The 19,831-nt window shown below is 51.8% G+C and overlaps 1 protein-coding gene across 2 annotated transcripts; it reads left to right on the forward strand.

Annotated features, from left to right (window-relative positions):
• The first annotated feature begins 9,006 nt into the window (after positions 1–9,006).
• Positions 9,007–16,809, forward strand: Pld4 (phospholipase D family member 4). Of its 2 annotated transcripts, XM_059279522.1 has the most exons (11): positions 9,010–9,109; positions 10,864–10,950; positions 11,568–11,734; positions 12,083–12,266; positions 12,574–12,694; positions 13,144–13,271; positions 14,560–14,760; positions 15,405–15,544; positions 15,659–15,824; positions 15,899–15,995; positions 16,264–16,809. In XM_059279522.1, the coding sequence occupies exons 1-11, from the start codon at positions 9,083–9,085 to the stop codon at positions 16,464–16,466; spliced, it is 1,521 nt and encodes a 506-aa protein (XP_059135505.1). In that variant the 5' UTR covers positions 9,010–9,082; the 3' UTR covers positions 16,467–16,809. The 2 variants fall into 2 exon arrangements, with proteins under 2 accessions (XP_059135506.1, XP_059135505.1); XM_059279523.1 differs by lacking the exon at positions 10,864–10,950 and having other exon boundaries at positions 9,007–9,109.
• The last annotated feature ends 3,022 nt before the right edge of the window (positions 16,810–19,831 follow it).

The raw sequence follows: 19,831 nt of genomic DNA on the forward strand, positions 1-19,831 counted from the left end.
CCCTGTATGTATGTATATGTATGTGTATATGTGTGCGTGTGTGTGCGTGTGTTTAAAAATTCATTCATACAATAATCCCTACTGCAGCCCCCTCTCCTCCCAGTTACCCCCCTACCTCCCTTCTCCCGCAGATCCACTGTTCCTCAGTGTTCCTTCAGAAAAGAGCAGGCCTCCCAGAGATGTCAACTAAACATGACAAAACAAGAAGCAACAAGACTCGGCAAAAACCTTCATATCAAGGTTGGGTGAGGCAACCCAGTAAACAGGGAAAGGGTCCTAAGAGCAGGCAAAAGAGTCAGAGATACTTCCCCTCCTACTGAAAAATCCCAAGCTAAACAACCACAGTATGTATGCAAAGTACCTGGCAGGCTCCTTGACTGCCCCTTCAGTCTCTGTGACCTCTATGAGCCCTGCTTAGTTGATTCTGTGGCCATGTTCTGGTGTCCTCGACCCCTCTGGCTCCTACAAGTCTTCCTCCCCCTTTTCCGAGGGTTCCCCAAGCCCTGCCTAATATTTGGCTGCTGTGGGTCTCTGCACCTGCTCCCATCAGCTGCTGGAGGAAGCCTCTCTGATGGTGATTGGACAAGGCACCTGTCTATGAGAATAGCAGAACATCATTAGGAATCTTTTCATTAATTTTTTTTGTCAGTTGTGTTTGGTTTTTGTTTGGTTGGTTGGTTTTTGACCTTAAAAACAAAGACATCATGAAATTTGCAGGCAAATGGATAGAACTAGAAAATATCATCCTGAGTGAGGTAACCCAGACCTAGAAAGACAAACATGATATTGCTCACTTATAAGTGGAAATTAGTTGTAAAGTAAAGGATAACCATGCTACAGTCCACAGACCCAGAGAGGCTAAGTAACAAGGAAGGCTCAATGGGGGATGAATAGATCTCTCTGGGAAGGGGAAATAGAATAGATTTCATGGGTGGACTAGGGGTGGGTGGGGATGGGAACAGGAGAGATCAGGTTGGGGCAGGGAGGGATGGGAAGAAAGATGACTGGAATTGGGGGACATTTGGGGGTGAGATGGAAGCCTAGTGTAATGGAAACTCCCTGGAGTCTACAAGGGGGACCCTAGTGAGGACTCCTAGCAATGGGGGAACACAGAGCCTGAACCAACCATCTTCTGTAACCAGGCAAGACTTCCAGTGGAGGGACTGGGACACCAACTCAGCCACAAAACCTGCCACCTACAATTTGTCCTGCCTACAAGATGTGCTGGGGTAAAGGTGGCACAGATCTTGTGGGAGTGGCCAACCAGTGACTGGTCCAGCTTGAGACCCACGCCACAAAACGGATCCCACCCCTGACACTACCCAGAGGGCCAGGAGCCAGAGACTGGATAACCCAGAGACCTAGGATAGAACTAAACACGACTGGCAGGAAAAAAAAGATACTCTGCTATACTGATAGACCAGAGCCTAGCATAACCATCCCCAGAGCGGCTTCCTACAGCAGCTAATGGGAGCAGGTGCAGAGACCCACAGCCAAACATTAGGTGGAGTCAGGAATCCCATGGAAGAGGAGGAGGGAGGATTGTGGGAGCCAGAGGGGTCAAGGACACCACAGGAACACGGCTCACAGAATCAACTAACCAGGGCTCACAGAGGCTCACAGAGAGTAAGTGACAATCAGGGAGCCCGTATGGGTCTGACCTAGGTCTTCTGCATTTATGTTATGGTTGTGTAGCTTGATGTTCTTGTGGGACTCCTAACAGTGGGAGTGGGGGTGTCTCTGATTCTTTTGCCTCCTCTTGGGACCCCTTTCCTCCTACTGGGTTGCCTCATCCAACCTTAATGTGAGGATATTGTGGGAGGCCATCTCCCACCTTTTAAAAGAGTTCCTATGAGGAGGAGAGAGGGATAAGAAACTTTTAGATAGAAAGACAGTGAGGAGGAGAAAGACAGAAACACAGGACAGCTTCGGGAGGACCTGGATCAAAACCCACCAGCCCCTTCTACCTCTTCAAAAGGGCTTTTTATAACAACGCCAAAGGGCAGGGCAAAAGACCTCCCCCTTGCTAGATCAAAGCACATTACACAGCCACGGGTAGACCCTGTGTAGACCCTTCTAACCACCTGCTCACCACGCCCGTGGTCAAATCCATCCCCTTATGCAGCCTTGCTGGGTAAAGCAGACTCAGATTCTCAGACCCTGAGTAAGTTCTCACTAGGAAACCTCTGTGGGTCTCTACAGGATAGGTGCTGGTCAGATTGTAACTTGTTACGCTGTGTTTGGTTGGTATCCCCAGGAGACCTGCTCTTTTCTGCAGGGAAACAGAGAAGGAGTGGGTCTGGGAGAGAGGGGAGGTGGGGGAGGGACTCGGAAGAGAGGAGGGAAGGGAAACTGCCCATCAGGATTTAATATATGAGAGAAGAATTTTTTTAAAAAAGGAAATAAAAAGCCATTGCTGAAATTCAGATGTTGCCACCAGGTGGCAGCCTAAGCCAGGGAGCAGCAGATGTTTGCTTTGTTTAAAAATTGTGCATGTCGGTGTTCTGCCTCCGTTTATGTATGCACTTGTGCATGCCAGTGGAGAGCAGAAGGGGCCGTTGGATCATCTGGAACTGGAATTAAGATGTTTGTTAGCTGTTAACTAAATCTGGTCCCAAACACTGAGCCAGCTCTCCAGGCAGTTCTTGACAGATCAGAGATCGAACAGAACCAGGGCTGCGCTGTCACCGCCAAAGACCCTACTGTCCTGCTTCTGCCAACCAGGCCCCACTTGCTACATCCACAGTCTCCAAAAACAGTCTTACCTGCTGGGGTCCAAGTAGCCAGATCATGAGCCTGTGAGGGGACAGTCCAGATTCAAACCGCAACGAGGAGTCATGGGGATGACAGGACACACACACACACACACACACACACACACACACACACACACACACAGCAGCTTTCAGATGTGGGACAACAGACAGCAGGACTGTCATCCTCCTGAAGGGACCAGTGAGCTGATAGCTGCCCTCTACGGCATGGAAAGGGCTAGTTACCCCAGACATCATGGTACCCCGCTGAGGAGAGAAATGTCACGGTAAGGAGGACAACGCAACCCCATGCAGCAAGGAGAGCATGGGAGAGAGCAAGCTCTGGGCTGCCTAGATTGTCCGTGACCTGCGCCTGTGCGAGAAACTGCAGAAGGCTATGGAAGCCAGCAGTGGGCAGGGATGGGGGCTGTACACAGGTCACCATTTAGAAAAGAGAGAGCTCATGACAGGCACACAGGACACGGGCCTTAGTCTTCAGCGTCTTAGTAACTACCCCAGTGGTGCTTACAGACAAGTCTCAAGAGGACAGCTTTGGCAGGATAAAGTCAGCATTCATTCGGGGGATACAACAAAATCCAGCACCCAATAACATGATGTCAAAAGTGACCCCAGCATGCAAAAGCACACACACACACACCACACACACACACACACACACACACACACACACACATACACACACACTCACAAAGAATGTAGTGAATGTGAGTCCAGCAGGGAGATATGTCATAAGAAAATGTCATGCTTTGCTGTTTTTGTTATGAATGGAAAGATTATCCTCCAGGATTCCCTGCCACCCAAATCTTTGTTCTTTGCACTTCTGAAGGAGAATTCACGCTGGGCACAGGTGGGTTAGGCAGTAGTCAGAGTTTATTTTTCAGTAGATAAGAAAGCAGAAGTGGGTGGAGAGCCGATGGAGCAAGGGGCAAAAGCAAAGGGCTGTCTCAGGTGCCTGCACTTACGAGCCTCTGTTTACCATTTCTGCTGCCTGTGTCCACTCCTGTGGTGGTCTGGGTGGTCTTCCTGGAATCTCAGAAGCCCTCCTTACCCACAATTCACTGTGTTGCAGTTAGATGCATTGGATGCAGAAAAGTATATAATAATGTATATAAAGATGTAAAGACCCATAAACTGAGAAGTTTGCTAGAAGAAAGAGCAGTGCCCTTGTGTGCTCCCCAGGAAGGGAGTCGTGAGGAGCCAGCTGAAACTTGCTTTGTAGTTTTCCCAGAGCCCTGACCTTCCTCTGCTTAGCATGGGTACCTCATATCCAGATGAAGCCTTCTTATTTATTTCCTCACGTCCCTGACCTTGCCATTTAACCCCAACTTTTATTTGAACTGTAACACTTTCATATATTGTAGATAAAGCATGAACAACACTCAAAAATGCATCACAGAAGAAAACAACAAAGCATTCACAGTTTATGTGATAACACCAAGAAATCCAATTTAAGCAGGACAGCGGTGGCACACACCTTTCATGTCAGCACTCAGGAGGCAGAGGCAGACAGACCTCCGAGTCTGAGGCCAGCCTGGTCTATAGAGTGAGTTTCAGGACAGACAGGGCTACACAGAGAAACCCTGTCTTGGGAAAAAAGAAAAAATAGAAATCCAACTTATAAGTAACCACAATTCCAGAAAAAGTCATGACAGAAAAAAATGTTCAAAGAAACAATGACAAAATATTTCCAAGTATGATGAAAACTATAAACCCATGAGTCCAATAACCCAACCAAGAAAAGTACAAATGAAAATACTGAAAAAGCCTCTGAGATGGCCTTTTGACACCATGACGTGATACCTGCTGATGGTGTAAGGGAGAGAGTTTTGCTTTGGTTCTTGGTTTCTCACATTTTGGTTCAAGGTCAAGCGCAGATGAGATGCTGAGTTTGATCCTTTGCACCGCTGAGAAGAAAAGGCCCAGTCAAGGTTAGCTGGGTCCACTGCTTCGGGCTGGGGGCCAAGCAGAACACCACAGCAGTGGGAGCTTGTGGCAAAGTCGACTGTTCACCTCCCAGCAGCCAGGAAGCAGGCAGAGGGAGAGGAACTGGCCTGGGAAGAGGTTCAGATCCTAGGAATATACCCTCAGTGACCAGCTGCCACCAACCAGGCCCAATCTCCAGAAGTTTCTAGCCTTTCTCAATAATGCCATCAAATTGTGACCCTACCAGAGGATTAACCATTTGCCATAAAGTCATTTTGGTAGTTCACACCTGTCACCTGACACACGGCAGCTAAAGCATGAGGATGAGGATTTCAGGTCTGCATAGTAAGACCCTGCCTCAAAAACAAAAAGTAACTGGGTGTGACAGTGCACACCCTTAATCCTTGTTGTGGAATAGAATATTTGTTTAACTAAGTAAAGCTGTATTGCATTTGTTTGTGTTGCAGAATAATTGTTTAACCTTCTAAAGATGTGCTGCGTTTGTTTAATTATGTAAAGATGCATTGCTGTTTTACCTTGCTGCCTAAGGCACCTGATTGGTCTAATAAAAAGCTGAATGGCCAATAGCTAGGCAGAGGAGGGATAGGCAGAGCTGGAGGGTAGAGAGAAAAGGGGAGCCAACTGTCAGCCAGCCAGCCAGACATGGAGGAAGCAGGAAAGCAGGATGGACAGTACATAGATGAGGTAAATGAGCTTCAGGACAGCACACAAATGAATAGAAATGGGTTGAATTAAAGAAAAAAAAAGCCAGCAAGAAACAAGCCTAAGCTAAGGCTGATCATTCATAATTAACAATAAGTCTCCATGTCATGATTAGGGGTCTGGTGGTCCAAGAAAGCCTGCTACAAATCCTAGCACTGGAGAAGCAGAGGCAGGAGGATCTCTATAAGTTCAAGGCCAGCCTGGTCCTATATAGTGAGTTCCAGACCAGCTAGGGCTACAAAATGAGCCCCTTTCTAGAAAAAGAAGATGAAGAGGAGGAAAAAGATGAAGAGAGAGTATATTGCACTGTGATTAGAAAAGATGCTTTGAAGGGACCTTAGGAATTGGCCAGACCCAGGCTCAAGAGTGTGAAGGCGAAAGCTCATTTGGCAGGCTTCGCACTGAGCAGAGTGCCAGGATACCCCATCGGTGCTGTCCTCTGTCATATGCTTTTGTTACTGTTGTTACTATTACCACATAACCAGCAGATTAAACTGTTTGGTGTGATACAACCATGTGTTTATTTCCTGACACCAGAGTTGAGGACTTCTGATTTGTCCTAATGTCAATAAAGCAAGAATCATAATAAAACACTCTTTTACAACCCCCAACACCAAAGCAACCCTCACAAACCTTTTTGTATAAAAAATGAAAACTGCGTATTTTTAAAAGAAAATATTATATAACTTCCAAACCATTGGACATACAAGATCAAGAAAGCGTTAAAAAAATTCATTAATTTCAACAACGAAGAAGGAAAAGGGCATCAAGGAGGCTGGGGTGTGGCTGTTTGCAGATTGCTTACCTGGCATTTGCCGAACAGCTGTCATGGTGCCTGCTGCTGTAGCGCTCTGGAGGTGGAGGCAGGAGGATCAGAAGTTCAAGGTGATTCCCAGCTACACGGGCAGTTCTGTGGTCGCCCTGGGCTTTGTGAGACCCTGTCATAAACAAAAACAACAAAGACCCCGCCTTCTGTTTCTTCTTTTAAGCAGCGAGGAAAAGCATAGAAAATCAAGCTCAACGCGGGGTGTTAAAGGCCAGTGAACAAAGGCATGTCAGTCAAGGAGAGAGCACATGCCACAGCTGAGAAGACAAGGGAGCTGGAAGCTTCCTCACACCCAGGGATCCCACAGCCGCCATCAGGGCCAGCATATGACTCACATGTGTGTGTGACACTGGCGTGAATCAGCCTACAGCATTGCCCATCCTGTGAAAGTGTGGCCTGTTCTTTTTCACAGCATGTTGTACTTGTGATGGTGATGTCATGCTGGAGTCACCTGCTGCATTCTGAATCATGAGTCCTAGAGTGTGGTCCATCAACCTGTGATCAAACAAAACAGGGCGATTTCACCAGCAGCAGCCTCATGCACTTTGTGGGTTCTGTGTGTGTGTGTGTGTGTGTGCGCGCGTGTGCGCGCACGCGCGCGAGCGCACACACGCGCGCGCACATACGTGCATGCATGCACTTCAGGGGTTCTGTGTGTGTGTGTCTGTGTGTGTGTGCACACATGTGTGCATGCATGCACTTCAGGGTTTCTGTGTGTGTGTGTGTGTGCACATGCGTGCATGCATGCACTTCAGGGGTTCTGTGTGTGTGTGTCTGTGTGTGTGTGCACACATGTGTGCATGCATGCACTTCAGGGTTTCTGTGTGTGTGTGTGCACATGCGTGCATGCATGCACTTCAGGGGTTCTGTGTGTGTGTGTGTGTGTGTGTGTGTGCACATGCGTGCATGCATGCACTTCAGGGGTTCTGTGTGTGTGTGTCTGTGTGTGTGTGCACACATGTGTGCATGCATGCACTTCAGGGTTTCTGTGTGTGTGTGTGCACATGCGTGCATGCATGCACTTCAGGGGTTCTGTGTGTGTGTGTGTGTGTGTGTGCACATGCGTGCATGCATGCACTTCAGGGGTTCTGTGTGTGTCTGTGTGTGTGTGTGTGCACACATGTGTGCGTGCATGCACTTCAGGGGTTCTGTGTGTGTGTGTGTGTGTGTGTGTGTGTGTGTGTGCGCGTGTCTGTCTGTCTGTCTGTCTGTCTGTAAGCCAGAGGAGTCTGTTTTGTCCTGACATTTTCTCTGTGGCCACTTTGTCCTACAATGTGGCATGAGAAAACACGAACCCCAAAGATGGTTCAGCATCCTAACTGTTTAGATGCTGTGTGGTGAAGCTGAAGTCTGCCGAACTCTGAGTGGCCAGGAAGGACCACGAGGGAAGAGTCAGGGCTGCTCCACAAAGCAGAGGCTGGAGAAGGACCAGCTCCTCGGGGTGTGGGGAGAAGTGGGGACAAGTGGGTCTCACTTGGGTCCTCATGGACAGTTGGTCTCCTTCAGTCTCCAATGATCAAAACCAATCTGTTTGTCCGAGGCAGTCTGGACACAGGGTGTCACCAAGCTTTCAGTCTTCATATTGCCAAGAGACCTGTGCTGGGTGTCCACCAGCCCCTGCAGGTCCCCAGGCTCCCTTAGATAGACTCAAGCTGAATCTATCCCAAGGTGGTGCACACGCCACACCCAGTCCTGCCTAAGATGTGGCGAGGAGAGGAGCTGTGGCTGATGGGCTTGGGCTTCCTTGAAGCCGCAGGGCCAGTCAGTCCTTCTATACCTGAAAACTATTTTTGAGAGCTTCAGGAAACCTAAGGTTCCCTGCCCTGCCCTGCCTTCAGGAGGAGAGCCCCTGTTCCACTGACCAGTACAAGAAGACACCGACCGAGTTCTATCCTGCCATGGTTATTGTGGTCCGTTTCATTCAAAATCCCTGAGGAACCATCCCTCAGGGTGGGTACCTGGAACACAGTGGTATTCAGGCACGCAGTGGCTTAACCTGAAGAGGCCACCTTCTGTGTCCTAAAGAGGATAACCAACTCCAAAGTTATCCCACAGGAAGTGAAGGATGGGACTCTTAAATGCACTTTCTGGACACAGGCTGTGAAGTTTGGATCCCAGGGTTTGGAGGCTGAAAGCTAGATTCTCAGTGACTGTGGCACTGGTAACTCCTCCAGACACGAGTCCTGGGGTATAGTTAGTGGGTCAGTCAGTTTCTCTTCATTGTGACACACACCTAAGACAAACCATTTGAAGAATGAAGGACTTATTTTGGCTCACAGCTTTGGAGGTTTCAACCCATGGTCAGCTGTTGCCATTGCTGTGGACCCATAGTGAGGCCAGGCATAGAGGCAGGAGCAAGGAAAAGGGAAGCAGCTTGCTCTGAGGCAGCCAGGAAACAGAGAGAGAGATGAAGAACCCAGGTACACAATTGGCCTGCAAAGTTCTGCCCCCACCCATAAACCTACGTCCTCCAATCAGGCCCCATTTTCCACAGTCTCCACCTCCTCCCACTAGTCTACCCATCATGAATGTATCAATGGACCAGTCTGTCAATTAGCTCGTGATGCTGTTTGAACCCCTCTCGCTTGAGTCCCGGTGCCTACAGTCAAACTTAATTCTGACCCTAGGCATGTGACTAGGGGGCCCTCTCTAGGAGTAGGCAGGGTAGATTTTCTCTAGAGGAGAAAGTTCTCAGCTCCACCCTCTAGAGGCCCACTTGGTCCTGAGGTGGGGGTGGGGTGCTCAGAACAGAGAGGAAGTGGATGGAAGGGGAAGCAACAGGCCAGAGAGCAGGCAGGTGCCGCACAAGCAAAGCCGGCAGACGGTGGCTGGAGCCATGATGGACAAGCCAGGGCACCTAGAGGTAAGTGTCAGCCAGGCTAGAGCCAGACAGAGGACCTCGGGAGGGGCTTCTGTCTACCTCCCACAGCTCCATCCTCCCAGCACCCCATATCCCACAAAACGCCCAGATTGGCCTGCAGACAACCACTCTATGCTTGATCTATGAATCCAGGACCTGGATACCAGGGTCTCCAGTCACCGGGCAGGCAAATCCTGTCCTGCAGCTTAGCCCACAGGGCAGGAACTCCAGCCTTTAAGGCTAGGGAGGCTCAAAAACCCAGCTCCCAGCTCACCCAACTCCTGAGATGCCAGTACCAGAGACTGATTCTAGATAGACATCCCCACTCAAAGGATGAGAAAGATCCAGAGCCTCAAGATGGGACAGAGCTGCAGCTACTTAGAGCCACCCTTCCTGGCTCTCCTTCCCTGGCCTCAGAGTAGTTCCCAGTGGCCAGAAAGAGGTCAGAGCTCTGTGGCCCTTGGAGGTCCTAGATTAGGGCTGTTGTGTTCTTGTCCTTCTGTCAGTCCAGGTACTTTAGGGAGTGAGAACATTCTCTCAGAGGAACCAGGAAAGGTGGGCCAGCAGCTCTGTGAGGGCTATTTCTAGTGACCCTGGCCCAGAACCTCATGTCTATACCTCCCCTGGAAGTTATAAAGATGGGTAGAAGCCAGAAGCTGGGCTTCCAGAGCTGCGCAAGTCACCTGAGCTGCCCCCTGTGAGTTAGGGTAGCTCCAAGAGCATGAGCACTGCTCTGGGGTAGAAGTGACCTCCTGACTCCCCACTTCTGGGAACTCTGGTAAGAGGGTGCTGGGCCTCTGTGGGTGACTCTTCCTCAGCACACACACACACACACACAACTCCATGCTCTCACTGTGGTTTCTAGGCTCCACTTCCCTGTAACACTGTGCTCCAGGGCAGACACAGCCCCAGGCCTGGCTCATGTAGTCCACTCCCTGTGCTGAGGCTAGCCACATTCTCTGTAGGCTGCCTTCCAGCACAACTCCTAGTGGACAGTGGGATGGGGCCTACTGACCCACAGAGCTGAAGAAGCCCCCAGATCCCAACACCCAGCCACCTACAATCATCCAAGGCATCTAGGCTGGGAGTGATGTCAGCTCCTGTCCTTATGGGTGTTTTTGCCAGGGCTGGGTGACCCATTTGCTGTGACAGGATTTCCCCATCTGAGGCCGCACTCAGAGCTTCAGGGCCTCCTGAGGGGCTGCCTTGGCTCTTTGTAGAGTGACCATTCTGAGCGCACAAAGCAAGTTCTCCATCCCAACTAGCTGCAGCATCCCTTCCGGTCCCCTGCCCTGGACAGCAGTGCAGGAGTCTAGACTCAGCTCTCGGTGGCCCTTCTGTCGTGCCCCACTTTTCGGCCAGCTGTCCATCCTGGGGCCAAAACAGGGGGCCAGCTGGGGAAGGGAAGCAGCTGTTCATGGCTAATAAGAAAGAGTGGATGAGGCAGCTAAAGCAGAAATGGTACTTTCAGACCTGGTTTCACTTGTGGTTGGAACAAGGAACCGAGACACACATGCTCAAGATGTCTGCATCAGGGGAGACCAAGGGGAGCCAGCAGGGACAAGCAGCACACAGCCTGAATGGGGCCCACAGAAGACCTCATCTGTAGGCCAGATACCTGGGGTCTGGAGTCTGGGCTGGCCCCATGTCTGAGCTGTGATTGGCATCTGAGCGTTGGAGTGTGCATCTGTAGGGACTGCTTAAGGAGGTGACACCATGGAGCTGGGGTTGCTGGTGACACACACTGTTCTGTATAGATGCTGGCACCTCTCCAGACAGCAGTGGAGGTCCCCGAGTGGCCACGCTATGCTTCGCCCCATGGTCCACACAGCAGAGCTGTCATGGTAGGCAGGTGAACCTAAGGGAGGGCTGGCTGGGGACTTAGCATTCTAAAAACAAGTTTGAACCCAATTTCCAAACAGAACCATGTTCAAATTTTAAGTTTCCTAAATATTAGGTTCTAGGGCTTGATTAAAGAGTATAAAACCAGCCCGGTGATGGTGGTGGTGGTGGTGGTGATGGTGGTGGTGGTTGTGGTCATGGTGGTGATGGTGGTAGTGGTGGTGGTGGTGGTGGTGGTGGTGGTGGTGGTCATGGTGGTGGTGGTGGTGGTGGTCATGGTGGTGGTCATGGTGGTCATGGTGGTGGTGGTGGTGGTCATGGTGGTGGTGGTGGTGGTGGTCATGGTGGTGGTGGGTGGTGGTGGTGGTCATGGTGGTGGTCATGGTGGTGGTGTATGTGCCAGGCCAGACCAAGGCCATCTGGACTGCTGCATATCTTGTCCATGCCTCATCACTGCAGGTAGGACTGTAGACCACTGGCCCCAGGCCTTGTTCTATGTATCCCTCATCTCCCCTTGCTTACCCCTAACCCCTTCCCAGAAGCCTGGACATTATCTCTTACGGTATAGGGAGAGATGTCTTGGCACCTAGGAAGTCTGTGGGGATGTCTCCTCCTGCAGGTACTGGGGATGCTGGCTGTACTGGGGCTCAGCTTTGTGACTCTCACCTTGATCCTGGGGCAAGTGCCCATTTCCCTCACCAGTCACCAGATGTGCCCTAAGGAAGTGCCCTCCAGGTCCTGGGAGGTCCTGGGAGGAGACGCTGGGCAGCAGAGTAACTCCTGTCAGTGAGTGAACCCTGGGGGCTCTCGGGGTTGTGGGGGTACGTGTCCTGGCTGGGTGCATCAGTGGGTCCCTAAGCGGGTGATATAGGTCACAGAGAGGCCTTGATTATCCCAGGAATTCCTTGTGGCCTCTTCTAGGCTGAGCATGCCCTCCCTCAGGAGCCTCACTGTAAATTCTCCTAAGTATCCCCACACTCAGGGTTTGTGGGGCTCAGGCCCCACTTCACTGTCCCTTCTTCTGTACCTTTGACCTGGGTTCGGGCCCTGGAGCCACACTGGGGCCAGTCCCTCCAGTTGGGCAGCAGGAACGGAGCAAATAGCTGACTGGGCCCCTTTTGGTTCTGTCCCCAGGCTCCTCCTTGTGGAAAGTATCCCCCAGGACTTACCATTTGCATCCGGCAGCCCTGCTGCCCAGCCCCTGGCCCAGGCTTGGCTGCAGCTTCTAGACTCTGCTCAGGAGAGCGTCCATGTTGCCTCATACTATTGGTCCCTCACTGGACCTGACATTGGAGTCAATGACTCATCTTCCCAGCTGGTTGGTCCTTGGTTTTACTTTCTGGTTTTGCTTTTTTGCACTCAGCAAGTCAGGCTCAGCCAGGCACAGGGCTCAGCTCTGGGATGGGGCTGATGTAGAGCAGCAAGGCCACACACCCCCGGGCCTCCCCCCCCCCCCGCCCCCCGTTGGTGGCTCCTGGAGGGGGGGGCAGAGGGACTGGGATAGAGCACTTGGCTGTGCATGATGTCATTTATTTGGCTTCTAGTCATGGGCCAAGACTTGGCCTGCCTTGAGCTGTGAAAGGGGCCAGCCTGGGGCAGCTTCTCATGCTGGCTTGGCCTTTTAGGGAGAGGCCCTTCTACAGAAGTTTCAACAGCTCCTGACTAGGAACATCTCCCTGGCAGTGGCCACCCACAGCCCAACATTGGCCAGGACATCCACTGACCTCCAGGTCTTGGCTGCCCATGGTAGGTGTCTACATGTTGAGGCTCTGCTGTACTGTGTGGCTGGCACCATGGGACAAAGTCAAAGGCAAGCAGGATTGTGAGGTGTGTGGGCAAGTTCCTCTATTTGGTAGGACCCTGGAGGACTTGAGCCCAGGGTCCACGGGGCAGAGAAGGGGGACTTAGATAAAGCCTTGGGATAGAGGCTACCGTGAAAAACACGAGGCAGTCGGCATAGCCATCACCACGGCTCTGGAGCTGGACCGCCTAGAGGAATCTCAGGTCAGCCCGTGCCTCTGCTTCCTCACCGCAACAGCCTTGATCAGCAAGGTCGTTCTGAGGGTGAACGAGTGAACTCAAAGGCACATGTCTCTGTTAGGCTGTCCTGAAGCCAGCATTAAAGAGCCAGCTATCTGTCTGTCTATCTATCTATCTATCTATCTATCTATCTATCTATCTATCCATCATCACAGGTGCCCAGATACGACAGGTTCCCATGAGGCAATTTACAGGAGGTGTCCTACACTCCAAATTCTGGGTCGTGGATGGGCAGCATGTCTTCCTGGGCAGTGCCAACATGGACTGGCGGTCCCTGGCTCAGGTGGGTTCCAAGACCCAGGGATGGGGGCCCAGGAGCAGCTTCTCTCCTCTCCATCCCCAGGGGCTATGATTGTGTCCTCAGAAATCCGAAGAAAGCTGGTATTATGAGAAGTGAGCAAGCAGAAACTTGGGTCACATGCCAATTTTGTCATGCCTCCATAGTGGGGACCAATCATAGAGCTGTTATAAGATTATAACCAGTTATAAAATTTTACACGACCTTGCACTCGGGCCCTGGAACAGCTTTTAAGAACTTGGACAGACACTCAGGCCACCGCTCACAGGGGAAACACAGCTCACAGTGTTGGGGAGACAGTTCAATCGGTGAGGTGCTAGCCTTGTGTAAGAACCTGGGTTCTAGCCTTAGAATCCATGTGAACAGCTGGGCATGGGAGCAAACACTTGAGGTCCCAGTGTTGGGGGAAGTGGAGACTGGTGGATCCCTGTGGCTCGCTGGCCAGCCAGCCTATCAGCAAGCCCCAGGTCCCAGTGAGAGGCCTTGTCTCAGAAAGCAAGATGAAGGGCTGAAGAGATGGCTCATCAGCTAAGAGCACTGGCTGATCTTCCAGAAGACTGAGGTTCGATTCCCAACAGCCACATGGCAGCTCACAATAAACTGTAACTAGTTCCAGGGGATCTGATGCCTTCTTCTGGCCTCTGTAAGCACCAGGCACACACAGGCATACATGTAGGCAAAACATAGTCATACACATAAAATAATCATAATCATAATCATCAACAAGGTGGACACCTCCAGGAGTATGACACCTAAGTTTGTCTTCTGGTTTCCACACGTGCACATGTACCTGCACACACATGGACACACTCGCTCGCATGTACATACACGTGTACAGAAAGCAAATGCAGATTACAAAGCCCAAGACTTTTTAGAAGTGATGATTTCAAAGACTTGAGTAGAACAGTAGAACAGTATGTGATTAGCATCCGCACATCCCTGGGTTCAATCTATGTCAACACGTGCATACATGCACACACAGACACACACAGCTGTTAGTGCAAACGGTAGATGTAAACATCAGGAGTTACGGCTCGACTGAATTTAACAATGGTTTTGTTTCCTTTGTGTTTTCATGCATTTTCTACTGTAGTTGCTTTGGAATAATGTTAAGGAAAACAGGGGCCCTGGTGCCCCTATCCCACCCTGGAGTTGATGCTGCCTAGTGGCTGCCAGCTGAACAGGAATTGCGCCCTGCCTTACATCCCTGCTGGTTTCCACACAACCCCAGGGGATCTTTACTCTCCATGTCTACTGACCCTGATCCCTGCAGGTGAAGGAGCTGGGTGCTATCATCTACAACTGCAGCCAACTGGCTCAAGACCTTGAGAAAACATTCCAGACCTACTGGGTGCTAGGGACTCCCCAAGCTGTTCTCCCTAAAACCTGGCCTCAGAACTTCTCATCCCACATCAACCGCTTCCATCCCTTGCGAGGTCTCTTTGATGGGGTTCCCACCACAGCCTATTTCTCGGTAAGAGGGCTAACCCATAATGGCCCTGGGGCTGCTGCAGGAGGCAGGCTCCACACACTAGCCAGCATCCACACGCAGGATGCTGGGCCAGCACCAGCAGTGAGAGAGAGGTGCTGGGAGGGGGCAGACCTGAGGTCCAGGAATCTCCAGGCTGTTGAGGGGGTGTGGGGGCCCAGAGGCAGTGGCTGGGCTCTGGAGAGGGTAGGAGAGGCCCAGAGCACGAATTACTCTTCACTCTGAGGGGAGGAAGGCGTCACAGCACCTGCCCTTCCACCACAGTGGAGGAAAGCTCCACGTCAGCCCAGACACTGGTCCAGACCAGAGACCGCGGCGGCAGATGGGGCAGAGCCCCCTTACATGTGTAGAGCCCATCTGGAGAGAGTAGGTCTACTTCCCAGGCAGGACAGCCCATGACCAGTTAGGCCAGCCCCCTGGAACCCAGGATGCCTAGCTGCTTTAGTGGCTCCTACCCAAGCCTCAGGAGCACCCCTGGGCATTGGGAGACTGCCTCTCTCACCACATGGGGTTTCTTAGGGTCATGCAGGGTGTGCAGGGTGTGCAGTGGGGTCATGAAGCCAGGGAAAGACTGATTCAAGGGTGGTAGCTAGGGGGCGGTGTTCTGAGAGACGCCTCCCCCACTCCAGGCCTCACCACCCTCATTCTGCCCCTATGGCCGCACCCGGGATCTGGACGCAGTGCTGGGAGTGATGGCGGGTGCTCGCGAGTTCATCTACGTCTCAGTGATGGAGTACTTCCCTACCACACGCTTCACTCACCCTGCCAGGTGGGTCTGGATGAGGTCCACCCTCCTGACTGGCAGCTCCTAGGCACAGTTTGCCTCCAGCTGAGACTTCTGCTCATCCCGGTTTCAGGCAGAACACTGATCCCCTCTTCCCAGGTACTGGCCCGTCCTGGACAGTGCACTACGGACAGCGGCCTTCAATAGAGGTGTGCATGTACGCCTCCTGATCAGCTGCTGGTTCAACACAGACCCCACCATGTTCGCTTATCTGAGGTCCCTGCAGGCTTTCAGTAACCCCTCAGCTGGCATCTCGGTGGATGTGGTAAGAAGCTGACCTCATGGGTTGGGGGGAAAGGAAGTTTCTTCTCCCACCTAACTCACTCTTATTCTTGGAAGAAAATCTTCGTTGTGCCTGTGGGCAATCACTCCAACATCCCATTCAGCCGTGTGAACCACAGCAAGTTCATGGTCACAGACAAGGCAGCCTATATAGGTGAGTGACTGGGATAAGGCATGGGAGGACAGACAGCTGGACAAGAGAGATGCACTTGAATGTTCTGGGAATTGCGCACTCGGCCCAGCTTGCCAGGTGAAGTCCTGGTAAAGAACCGACTGCGCCTACATGAGGGCCTGCCCTGTCTGCAACCTGTGGCAACAGACTAATCAGACTAATTCTGAGCTGCTTCTCAACCTGTGGCGAGGACCACAGCACAGGACTGCAGGGGACACAGGCTCAGGGACCAGTGTCTCTCTCCCTCCAGGTACCTCTAACTGGTCAGAAGACTACTTCAGCAGCACCGCTGGTGTGGGCCTGGTTGTCAGCCAGACACCCCCCGATGCCCAGCCAGGTGTGACCCCGGTGCAGGAGCAGCTGAGGCGGATCTTTGAACGCGACTGGAGTTCCCGCTATGCTATGGGCCTGGACAGTCAAGTCCCAAGCCAGGAATGTGCCTGGCGGGGCTGAGGCTTGACCCCTTTGACTCTGGCCTACTGCTCTAGGTGGACACCAGGCTTCCATTCCACTCAAGCTCAGAAGCTTAGAAAGCAAAAGTCCGTCACTCAGGGCCTGAGATCGTCATCTGGCTAACAGCTGCTGACAGAGCTCCGGGATAAAGGAAGGAGGGGATAAAGCAGAGGAAGGCCTACAGTGACATGGAAAGAAAGCAACCATACATAAGTGACCCCAGAACCCAGCTCTTCCTCTCTGGTCCATCCATGATCAGTTGCTATGGCTGTCCCCAGATGTAACGTTAATGCTGTCTGGCTATAACCACCAATAAAACCCTGCCACTGGCTTGCAGACCCGACCCAGGTCAAGAGTAGGCATTTCTGTGTCATTTATCCCCCACTCTTGTTTGGGGTGTGTGTACCTATGTTCATGCAGGTCCACATGCCATGCATGTACAGTGGCCAAAGGTTGGCACTGGGTGTCTTCCTCCACTTTAGTTTTTCAGACAGGGCCTCCCTCTGAACCCAGGGCTTGTTGGATTGGCTAGACTAGCTCGTCCACAGGCCCCAGGAATCCTGTTTCTGCCTCCCTAGCATTAGAATTACAAGACACTTGGCTTAAACCTGGGTGCTAGAGATCCAGACTCAGCTTCTCATGCATTCACAGCAGGAGCTTTACCTACTGAGCCATATTCCTATTCCCTGTGAGTCACTTTCTCACTATGTGTGGGCCCTGATTTCCTGCCAGCCTCCAAGTGCATGCTGAAATGCTTTATCAGGACCGCACCCACAGGCCTCTCCTGCCCAGGCAAGGACTCTGCCTGCAAGTGCTCCCAGGATCAGGAAGACTTAGCCCCTACAATGGACATAAATTCACCCCCAAGGCCTACCTCCATCAGGAATCCCTCAGGATATCCCTCTTTGGATACCCCAAAACAGCAATGCTGTCTCACAAGCAAGGCGTCCTGCAGAATGTTCCAGCACCCGAAGCAACCTCTCTATCCGAAGGGAGTCCCAAAGACTTCAAGAATATGGCCACTCCTGCCAAGCCCTGTGTTCATGAAGGGAAGTCTTGTCCAACCCTGGCCCTCAGAACTGGGGCTGGGTGGGGTGGGAACGAGCAGTATGAGCAACTGAGGAGCCCACTTTCCAGCCTCATCAGGAGCTGGAACTGTGCCTCACTGTTGTGTGGGGACAGGGCTGAGGAAGTGGGACAGGGTGGGACTACAGGGATGAGGCCAGGGCTGCAGGGGCATGGCTATTATGGGGGTGGGATCAGGACCCTGTCCAGAAATAGTGGGTGGCATCCTGAAGACCAGTATTAGAACGTTTGACGTCAATCCAGAAGGACTGGATGCAGCCTGTGGGAGCTCACTCTATCCTGTGTGCCAAGGCAGGACATGAGGCCGTGTTTAGAATGGAGTCCTGACTTTTTAAAATCTATTTATTTTAATCCTGGTCAAAGACCCCCCCCCAGTACTTCTTCCCCATTCCCTCCCCCGACTCCCCAATCCCTTCCTCTTCCATGTCCATCCAGGAAAGAGCAGGTCTCCTATGAGTATCAACAAAACATGGCACATCAAGTTGCAGTAAGACTGAGCACCTCTCCATGTATTAAGGCTGGGCAAGGAGACAGACCCAGTATGAGGAGTAGGATTCCAAAAGCCAGTTAAACAGTCAGAGGCAGCCCCTGTTCCTGCTGTTAGGAGTCCCATAAGAGGACCAGGCTCCACAACTGTAACATAGATGCATAGTGAGGCACTATGAGCCCAGGTTAGTTGATTGTGTGAGCCTTCCTGTGGTGTCCTTGACCCCTCTGGAGTCCTGGCTTTTGGTGCTAGACTGTGTGATACTGAGTGGGAAGCCTGCCTCAGCACCCAACCTCCCACTTGTTTCTGACCAAGATTCGGGGCCACCTGCTCTGCTGCTGTCCCAAGGGTCATAGTGACAGGAGCTCAAGGATGGTTTGGTGGTGTGAAGATCCTGAACGGAAGTCCAGGGTCCTCTGGAGTCTTGAATAGCCTCCTCTGCCCTCTCTGTCCCTCTGTACTCATGGAGAACTAACATGGTCACACCAGGCAGGGGTCAACCTCTTGCTATTTCAACAGTGCCCTTGAACCCACCTGCCTGAAGGACACCTCAGGCACCAGCATCCCCATCTGTGCAGAAGGTCCCCTAAACCCAGCCTGCCTCCCTACCAATGTGTGAGGATCTGGAAGTGTGGCTGCCTGAGGCCTGGAATCCACACAACCTTGCAGGACCCGACAGTTGCTGGGGATGAGCCAGGCCAAGCTCTGCCATGGCTGTGGCTGCTCTCTGTAGCATCCCACCACGTTCCAGGTCCTCCTGCTGAGAGTTACACCTCACCCAGGAGCAGAGTCTGCCCCTGCCCCAGCTCTGCCCTCCGAGAGTGCACACATGGGTTTGTTCTGTGGGCCCTGCATGGCTCTCAGACATGCTCCAGGAGAGATCTGGGTTCGTGCTGTCCTGCTGGCTTGGCCAGGAAGGTTCTGTTTCACTCACTGGTGTCAGTACTAGACTTCATGGTCTGTTCTAAAAGAAACCCAGCTTGACAGGCTTAGGAGACCCTGGGGGTATGGTGCCATGACATGGCCCTTCTTGATGTGGCAAACTAACTCTTAATGGGCTCTGTGGTACCCAATTCCTGGTACTCACACCTCTATGTACTCTCACCTTGAGTGTGGGCAAGACTCATGCCTTATTGTCTCTAAAAGGACATACAAGGGGATGTCACCATGCTGTGGGATAATGCTCTTGTACACTGTAAAGATTTGTCACTCGAATTGGTTTAATAAAACACTGATTGGCCAGTAGCCAGGCAGGAAGTATAGGCAGGAAAACCAAACTGATAATGCTGGGAAGGAGGGCGGAGTCAGGAGTCGCCAACCAGATGAAGAGGAAGCAAGATGAGAACACCACACTGAGAAAAGGTACCAAGCCATGTGACTAAACATAGATAAGAATTATGGATTAATTTTGCTGTCCAGACACAGAAACTTCCACCTACTTCACCTCCTTAGCTGAGTGACGTGAGAATGTACCATCATCTGGCTGGGCGTCTGTCCCTTGATGGCTATGTGGTTAAGTCCATGTGATAGAGTACCCAGTGGCCTCCAGGCAACAAGAAGCTGAGGCCTGTTGTGCCCACCCACTCCCAGGTAACTGACACAGCCAGCAATCACGGCAACCTCAGTGGCTCCTACCCTTCCATCTGGAAATAAGACATGGCCCCTGCTTACATCTGATGGCAGCCTTGTGGAACCTTGGACAGAGGGCCCACCTAAGACAGGCAGGGACTCATGTCCCTTAGAAGCTAGGGATCATAAACGTGTGCTAGACAGACACTCTCTGTAGTGCCAT

Source organism: Peromyscus eremicus, chromosome 14, assembly GCF_949786415.1.
Source record: "Peromyscus eremicus chromosome 14, PerEre_H2_v1, whole genome shotgun sequence".
Classification (NCBI taxonomy): Eukaryota; Metazoa; Chordata; class Mammalia; order Rodentia; family Cricetidae; genus Peromyscus; species Peromyscus eremicus.